We start from the raw sequence: 9,580 nt of genomic DNA on the forward strand, positions 1-9,580 counted from the left end.
AGCCACGAAAATGTCATAAAAAATCTTAGCCCCGTATCCCCCGCCGTGTCCACAATAACAGATGATGACACAACACACAAGATCGTGATTTCACAGAGGACGTAAACAATTAGGTAATATTTTTTGTCACTTTTCGTAAGAGTTATCATTTATAATTACAATCGTAGGAGAGCAAACGTCGTTTATTCAGCGAGTGTAGATGTTATGGAGCTTCAACCATCTGCTTCCTGTGAAAAAGAAAATGGAAAACGAAGTAAAGTCTAGTTTTGAATAAGTAATTTTAGGTATTGACAAAATTGTACCCATTAAAAAAAAGTCATTCACTTAACAAGCATTATAAAGAATGTTTAGGGGATAAGCCCATGATACGGTTTTCTTTTTTGTTATGTTCATAATTACGAAAGCTTAGGTTGAATTCAGAATTTGGAGGAAATCAAGACCAGTGACTCGAATCTCATCACAATAAAACTAACTGGCTATCATATTTTAGAGAATATCATGATCAAAAGGTAAAAATAGTACTGATATAGTCTTCTACACCATGTAAATATGTTTCACAGTAGTGAGGATTACCTTCTTCCGAAAGCAAACCAAAATCAACCAAATATTGGTTTGCTGAGATAGTTTTCAAAGGGAAAGGAATATTGAGAGTATATCAGATGGCAGAGTAAGTCTTAACGACCTATTCATAACAACTTCCCAACTGTGGTTTCAGAAAATCTTGCCACACCTCCATTTCACCGAACCGTCTCGAATGTTTCCCCTGAACGTTCTTTATGTTTTTGGTTTATTGTTTTGCTTTGACTTTAGCTTTGACATTAACAGATTAGTATGGTTTTAAAACGAACTTCTACTAGTATGGAAATGGGAGAAAAACAGCCACAGTACCTTCATTTGTTGTAGTAAAAAAAAAATAATAATCCATTTGGGATTTAACTATGTCTGCTAAAGATCTGTTATAAGGTTTGAGATGCTGCATTTTTCCTATTTCTGTTGTGGCAGTGATTCAGTTTATCTCTGTGAATACAGTATCATCTGCTCGTTGATAACATTTTAGGATTTTAAAAAATGTTCATGTTATTTTCACAATTTCGTAAGTGGCTGCACTTGTTTGGTACAATTTTATCAAAAGGTTACATAATCATACCTAATATATTTTTAGAAATAACTCATGCAAAGTCAAATTTGTACATAAAAGTGGTAATATGCATAGGTGATATTGTGGTTTAATGTGTATGTGATACTAATAATAATGATAATAATAATGGTAATTATAATAATGATAATTATGATAATGATATTGATATTGATAGTAATGATAATGATAGTAATGATAATAACCATAATGATGATAATGATGATGATCATATTGGTAACGATAATAATTTTAATGATAATAATAATGGTAATGATAGTAATGATAATGATATAAATGATAATGATGATAATATTAATAATGATAATGATAACCATAATTATGATTATTAATTTTGATCCTTCAGAAAATAGTTTTTCTTAAACAGATACAAAAAATAAAATTTTGAGTAAATGAAAATCTTAGGTTGAGATATCACGTAGCCTAAATGTTTCTATTTACAGTGCAAATATTTTAAGCAGGTTTCAAATGTAGGAAAAAAATGTATTGACCAAAATATTGATAGTCATTTTGGTTACTTTTCCCAGTATCTCTGAGAATCTTTTTTCAAAAACATAAGGCAGTTTTGGATATGTAGATTTTTTTGAAATATCTATAGAAATATATAATTTTTATCTGAAAAATAGAAGTCAGCATGAATTATATCAGAGTTACCCTTTTCATTTGCTTACCAGTTTGTAAAAAAAAACTATGTTTTGTTAAGTAAATAGTTTATTACTTATATTGATTAAATATCTAAGTGGAAATGTATGTTTTCTGTACGAAATATTCTAGATTTTCCCATAGTATCATTAGTAATTAATTTTGGTATAGCAGCAGAATTTTGTTATAAATTGATTTATATTTTTAAATTGCACAATTCTCTATCATATGAGTTTATTTCCTATTGAAACTATGAGGACACCAATGGTCATAAAGAACTGGATCCAGATTTATGAGAAAGGGGGCATTGTGGAAAGGTGGAAGAGTGTGAGACCCAAAGGTGCAAAACCCTAAATTTATATATATATATATATATATATATAAATATATATATATATAAATATATATAAATAATGTGTGTGTGTGTGTGTGTGTGTGTGTGTGTGTGTGTGTGTGTGTGTGTGTGTGTGTGTGTGTGTGTGTGTGTGTGTGTGTGTGTGTGTGTCCCCTCCCCTCCCCTCCCCTCCCCTCCCCTCCCCTCCCCTCCCCTCCCCTCCCCTCCCCTCCCCTCCCCTCCCCTCCCCTCCCCTCCCCTCCCCTCCCCTCCCCTCCCCTCCCCTCCCCTCCCCTCCCCTCCCCTCCCCTCCCCTCCCCTCCCCTCCCCTGGATCTGGCCCTGACATAGGAACCCTGATCACTCGTAGGTCAAATAGCTAGAATGTTTCTTGTGTCTTGACAGTTATGGGCTAAGACACCTAAAAATTATTATTTTTTTTTTCAGCTAAAGATGGCTGGAGGGTTTCGATATAAGATTTGGGATCCTCCATTGATTATTTCACAAATCATCACAATGCAGGTAAGGCAGCCAAAGTTACTGCTTTTTCTTTCATGAAAATATCCATATGAAACTACTATTTTTCCTTCTGGAATGGCATTATAAAGCAATGAGTAGGTTTAATGTATAAAAAAAACTTAGCAAGTCAAGAGACTGCAATATATGTACACAGCTAAAGCATTTGGGACATTGATGTTGAGCCAGCACTTGCCTCGCATTGGCCAACCATTTCAGCATTTAGAGTCAGGTTCCCTGACTAAAATTCAAAGAGTTGGTGACATATAATTCTTTCTATGGAAATACAGTAGGAGAAGCAACAGGAGGACCAGACTCAGAGTGGTTGTGAGGTAAAGACACTATGAAGGTTATCAAACAAATCTACTCAGTAGTACATGTCTCTTCCGTCCAGTCATTGGGTAGAACGGATCTCACGCCACCTCCTAAGGGTATTTCAGTGACTGAAATATCTGAAATACGTGTTACTTCATCTGGAAATAGATTCCATATACCAAAACTTAGATTTGTTTGAAATTTTAACCTCTTGTAATGATAATTGATGCACAAAGAAAATTATAGAATTTGCTGTCATGGAGCTATTGTACCATGACCTTGAGAGGCTGACTGTTGTCAGTCCCCTTTGTTTGAGGTTAATCCATGTTACCCCAGTTTCCTCAATATACAATATATGAACAGAAACATCTTTGCTTTTGATTTGATGTGTTTCTCTGGGGGTAGGGCTGTGATGGTTATACACATTTCATACCTAACTTTCAACATAGGGTTGATACAAGGCAGAGGCATACTTTCATGAAACAAGAATATCCACCTGAATCCAATCACCGTTTTCTTGTTTTCTTTTGTTTCGTGTGTCTACCTAACCTTCATCAGTTGTCATTTTCTCGACTCCTTGCATATGTTGCATACTTCACTTTAGCAGAGTATCAAATTTCCATTTCCATGCCTAATAGCATCAGTGATATATTATTGTAATCTTGAATCTCTCTTACTATTTCAGGCAGTTTATTACATTGGTCTTGGTATATGGATTGCCTTTATGGATGTCTTTACTGGACATCACAGATCACTTGATAGTATCTTCAAATACCAGGTACAGTTGATGCAGTCATGATATTGACATGTAATATAATAATTGCAATGATGTATGTTTGAGGCACTGTTTTTTAATGCCTTTCTTTTGACTTCTCATATGTTTATTAATAAAAGTTCATATTTTGATTGGTTTGATTACAGTAAAAAACTTTACTGGTATGTAGATGTATTGGATTTGCCTATAGTAAAAAAGGGAAAGAAAAAAAAAAATGATAATAATGATAAAAAATAAATAAATAAAGTGCAGTTTGAGGAACTAGAAATCTAATTTCATTGGATGAATGTAATGGTGGGAAAATAGTAACTATTATGAGAGTTCAGTTATCTTTTACACCTAATTTTAATAATTAACCAAACATTATTGTTGATAGCTTGGGAGTATGAACTTAGTTTTCAGCAGTAAGATATTTGTTGAATTAATTATAACTTCAATTTTACAGGAGATCCAAATAAAAGAGGGACATGGTAGAGCAGTGATGGCTGCATTTATTCTCAATGCACTAACTGGGTGAGTTATTGTTCTCTCTCACTCTCTTCTCTTTTTCTTTTGTCTGTATCTATCTGTCTGTCTGGGTGTCAGCCCTGTCTTTCTTTCTCTTACTCTCTCACTGTCTTTCTCCTTGTGCGTCAGTATCATGGCCACAATACTAAAACTCTTGAAGGATTCCTAAACTATAGCCACAAGTACTACCCTGACATAGTAACCCGAGACTTTGGGTTTTCTGAAAGTACCTTTCTCTTTCCCTTTGGAGTTTTCAATCCTTATAAAACTCTGAGTGCAAGTGTGTTATAGGTCATGATATTTGTACAACCTTTTCCCAGTTAACCTGGTGCTGCCAGGGATGGCATGTACGTACATGCCATGCCCACTGTGAGTGTAGTACATTAATTGTCTTTACACATAGATGGCTCCACAAGTACTTAGTCACCAATGAGCCAATTACTAGTACTACCATATCTTATTTATTTACTCTTGCACTTGATTTTTTAAAATATTTTCTTTTCCCTGAGATTGCTTTTAGTATTGATAACATTATATTTTATTTTAATGATAATAATAATATCAGCAATAACAGCATCAATACTAATAGCATTAATAAAAAAAAATCATTTTTCCTGAAAACTCAATGAAAGATGAATTCAGATGAGATTACAAGGTTGAGTAATTGACTACTTGTGGAGCCTTGTATATGTAGAGAATTTTCACAAAACAGTACTCCAGTGAACACCACATTTTCCCAGTGGTATTGGGTTAACTTCACTAAACTTTAGTTTTGTTACTGCAATTTTTGTTTGTATCCAGCATATACATGTCAGGAAAGAAGTCTATGCAGCTAAAGGACTCTCACACACACACACGCGCGTGCGCGTACACGCACACGCACGCACACACACAAGCATACACACAAATATGTATACATGCATGCATGCACACACTCTCACACTCATAATCATACTCATAATCATACTCATAATCATACTCATAATCATACTCATACTCATACTCATACTCATACTCATACTCATACTCATACTCATACTCATACTCATACTCACACACACTCATACTCACACACACTCATACTCACACACACTCATACTCACACACACACTCATACTCTCTCTCACACACTCATACTCTCTCTCACACACTCATACTCTCACACACACACACACACACACACACACACACACACACACACACACACACACACACACACACACTCATACACACACACACACACACACACACACACACACACACACACACACACACACACACACACACACACACACACACACACACACACACACACACACAATTTGATATATGATGGACTAGCTGGGCTGGCTGCACATATCATCAGGTAGATGGCTCCTGCAGTTCCCCGGGAGAAGTGCTAGACAGTGAATTTTCAGCCCAGTGTCATTGGGTTAAGGGTTATAGATATTAGTCGCTATTTATTTTGGTCTTGCATCATTTTTTAAAATCACCTTGCTAATACAGAGTTTCACTAAGGACTATGTCTTAAAATACATTGAACTCTATTGTTTTTGATGTATGGCAGGTGAACAGAATCTTCAGTAGCTCATTTCTCCAAACATAAACTTAAATCTGTAGAAGGCTTTCTTTCCCTTTTCCACCAAACTAGATGCATTATACCTCATTTTGTTGTCCACATCTGTGACAAGACTGCTTCATTTGCCACAGCCTTCTGCAAAGAAAAAAAAATATATATTAAGAAAAAAAAATGCACCCCAATCACTGCAAGTTTCATTTTTTTTTTTATATATACATTTTGCATACCCTGATGCCACTAGGAAAATATATATTTCTGAACATGGTTGAATTGCTTAGTTAATACTTTGCAAACTTGTTAATCTATGTTGCTGAATGAGTGGACTTTTAAGATTTGTGTGAAGTTTCTAATCCACTGATTTATATTTCAGATCCTTAGGATTGTGGAAAGTTGTTCAAAGAACAAAGCAGTGTCTTGATTTCACAATAACTGCTCATTTTCTACACATGTTGTGCTGTTGGTTTTATAATGGACATCTCCCTTCTCAGCCCTCAGTGTGGCTCCTCCATCTTGTCACCATAACGCTTATGTGTGTTCTTGGAGAATATCTTTGTATGAGGACCGAGATGCAGAATATCCCTGTGATGAGTTCAAAAGTTGATCTGTGAATAGTATGTCAGTTTTTATACTGTATTTATATTATTTTATTTTCTATATTTGTAATAATAGTCAATATTAGCTAGTGAAAATTATCTAGATGTATAAAAAAAAAAAAAGGATACCTGTAAAACCATTTCCACTTAGGCATGTAGGGTATTTTAGGAAATATTTTTAACTGGAGGTTTGTGATATTGATTTTAGTAATGAGTCTTTTTTTTTCTCTTTTATTTAGGACATAGCTAGGTAGGATTGCAGTCCCAATACATCCAAAGAATTCAGATGATTTTGTTGTTGATCTTAGTGTTTGAAGTCATCCAGTGAGACAATATGAAGCTTCCAAATATTACCTTCCATATAGATGAAGGGTAGAAGAAACAAAATGAACAGGTGTAGGAAATTTTGAATACCTCACTTTATAATAGGCTTCTCCCTCTCTCTCTCCCTCTCCCTCTCCCTCTCCCCCCTGCCTCCCTCTCTCTCCCCCCTCCCTCTCTCTCTCTCCCCCCTCCCTCTCTCTCTCTCCCCCCTCCCTCCCCCTCCCTCTCCCTCTCCCTCTTTCCCCCTCCCTCCCTCTCCCCCCTCCCTCCCTCTCCCTCTCCCCCCTCCCTCCCTCTCCCTCTCCCTCTCCCCCCTCCCTCCCTCTCCCTCTCCCCCCTCCCTCCCTCTCCCTCTCCCCCCTCCCTCCCCCTCCTTCTCCCCCCTCCCCCTCCTTCTTCCCCCTCCCTCCCCCTCCTTCTCCCCCCTCCCTCCCCCTCCTTCTCCCCCCTCCCTCCCCCTCCCTCTCCCTCCCTCCCTCCCCCTCCCTCTCCCCCACTCCCTCCCTCTCTCTCTCTCTCTCTCTCTCTCTCTCTCTCTCTCTCTCTCTCTCTCTCTCTCTCTCTCTCTCTCTCTCTCTCTCTCTCTCTCGCTCTCTCTAACAATTACCTTTTGTTTTATGACTGCATATGTAGAAAAACATTCATTGGAAATACAGAAATGTTTTATAGCATTATGGAATGTTTAAAATGTCAAATGAAAGTCAAGCCACTGTGTAATAATATGTAATTGCTTTGCATCATGCACAATGGACTAACATTGGATAAATAGAATGGAAAGCAAAGAACTATATTTTTTTGCTAAACTCTTTTGTTTCTTTATTCCTATTGGTTATTTTTATAATACAATTTGCTACAGAAATAAACATGAACTTTTAGTGTTTTTATTCTTTAGTTGATAGGATGATTATTAATGATAATTGTAGTAATTTTACAAGGACTAATATTACTGCTGATGATGGTCATGATGTTAATTTATTTTGTTTTTTTTTGTAAGATCTATATTTTTTCTCATTAAATATATAATATACCCAGCTCTTTATATACATTAAGTAATTGTTCCCAATCTTTTAACCCCTAGATATCAGGTGTGCATGTTTAGATGGTTCCACAAGTATATAGTCACCAAGGCCTATCTGACCTCACCTGTTTATCCCATTCATTAAGTTTTCAGGAAGAAATGTTTTAATGTTATTGCTATTATTATTAATATAATAAAATACATTTTCATAATAATGATCATAAAAATAATAGTAACTTCCTTGTTCTGAGAATTCAAAGAATCAAGTAAACAGATGAAGTCAGGTAAGCATAGTAATTCATTCCTTGGTAACTCAGTGCTTGTGAAGTCAACTACATGTAAACAAACTTGATAAAACAAAAAAACTATAGTAGTCAGTGCATGTACCTGGTGCTAATGGGTTGACCATTAGGCCTTGGTTACCCCCACACCCCCACACACACACATACACATAACCTAATTCAACATAACTTTACTGAAGCACAGTTGATGAGAGCCGAGTCTTTTCAAGGCAAGTTGCTCATGAATACTGCTCATGTGAGTATGTGCTCTTAGTAACATGGTAAATAAGCACCATATAACCCAAGAAATCTGGGAACTGTCAACCCGTTGGATCCAGGGGCTTCGCTGCCTGCAAGTGGACCAAAATCCAGGCAGTAGACTTACTTGAATGGCAACTCTCCCAGCCCACACAAACTCTTGTGTGTGGTGTCAAGACTCCTTACCTCCCCTTTGCAATGTTTTTTCTTTCTTTTTGTACATGAGCCTCCCCCTCCCCCCCCATTTTCCAAGGTTTATATTTGGAACATGATGTGTTGTATCAAGATGGAATCGACTGTCCTCCTTGTCCAGACTTCATATCATCTCCTTGTAAAACACCCTGCATTGCCTAGTCACAGCAATCAGGAATAGGATCCTGAGTATGGAAATAGTGTCCCCCCCTGGAGACGGTGCTCTTCCAGTCATGGTTCACAAATGGTACATTCCACACATATTTACCGGTGGAACTAATGCCAGTCCCTTCCTAAATGCCCCCTGAGTCTAATCACCCTCCAAGAGTTTTGTGCACTGGTGATGAGTCATTCCTGTCACCCCAGCCTTTAGCTAAAGGTTACACGACAACATATTCCCATCACCTCAGCCAAATTTTTAATGATGTAATGGTCATGTCACCTGGATCCAAGGAGTTCATTGAAATGCAAGCAAAACTGTGGAATTCTTGGAGATTAAAGTGTCATTCAGTAAGGTACTGTGGATTTTATGTTTCCCACTAAATTATAAATATTTTAATGGTATTACTCAGATATACTATGAGATTTAGCATTTCAGGATGATCAAAAACAATTTGTACAATGAAAATATGGGAAAATGTGTCTATAAGTATGAAGCAAATAAAATATAAATATATGTGTGTACATGTGCATGTGTACATGCTTTTACTGTTAATGTGAGAGTTGGTGACTCAGAGCATAAGTTACTGATAAAAAATGTATTAAAACATATTAGTGTAGAAGTTTTATTGGGATATTTTCAGTTACTATTACTTAATATTACTGCTGATGATGGTCATGATGTTAATTTATTTTGTTTTTTTTTTTTTTTTTTTTTTTTTTTTTTTTTTTTTTTTTTTTTTTTTTTTTTTTTTTTTTTTTTTTTTTTTTTTTTTTTTTTTTTTTTTTTTTTTTTTTTTTTTTTTTTTTTTTTTTTTTTTTTTTTTTTTTTTTTTTTTTTTTTTTTTTTTTTTTTTTTTTTTTTTTTTTTTTTTTTTTTTTTTTTTTTTTTTTTTTTTTTTTTTTTTTTTTTTTTTTTTTTTTTTTTTTTT

General features: G+C 35.6%; 1 protein-coding gene across 2 annotated transcripts; it reads left to right on the forward strand.

The window, feature by feature from the left end:
* LOC125036912 (protein SYS1 homolog) lies at positions 1–6,944 on the forward strand. Of its 2 annotated transcripts, none has more exons than XM_047629865.1 (5): positions 1–113; positions 2,579–2,653; positions 3,648–3,740; positions 4,183–4,250; positions 6,194–6,943. In XM_047629865.1, exons 2-5 carry the CDS (start codon positions 2,585–2,587, stop codon positions 6,429–6,431), a joined length of 468 nt encoding a protein of 155 aa, XP_047485821.1. In that variant the 5' UTR covers positions 1–113; positions 2,579–2,584; the 3' UTR covers positions 6,432–6,943. The 2 variants fall into 2 exon arrangements, with proteins under 2 accessions (XP_047485821.1, XP_047485820.1); XM_047629864.1 differs by lacking the exon at positions 1–113 and adding an exon at positions 185–253 and having other exon boundaries at positions 6,194–6,944.
* Positions 6,945–9,580: the final 2,636 nt, after the last annotated feature.

This window comes from Penaeus chinensis, chromosome 22, assembly GCF_019202785.1.
Source record: "Penaeus chinensis breed Huanghai No. 1 chromosome 22, ASM1920278v2, whole genome shotgun sequence".
NCBI lineage: Eukaryota > Metazoa > Arthropoda > Malacostraca > Decapoda > Penaeidae > Penaeus > Penaeus chinensis.

Coding starts and splice junctions, on each gene's coding strand:
- LOC125036912 (XM_047629864.1), top strand. CDS start 200: ATGTTATGGAGCTTCAACCATCTGCTTCCTGTGAAAAAGAAAATGGAA. Junction 3,741..4,182: donor ATAGTATCTTCAAATACCAG/GTACAGTTGATG, acceptor TCAATTTTACAG/GAGATCCAAATAAAAGAGGG. Junction 4,251..6,193: donor ATTCTCAATGCACTAACTGG/GTGAGTTATTGT, acceptor TTTATATTTCAG/ATCCTTAGGATTGTGGAAAG.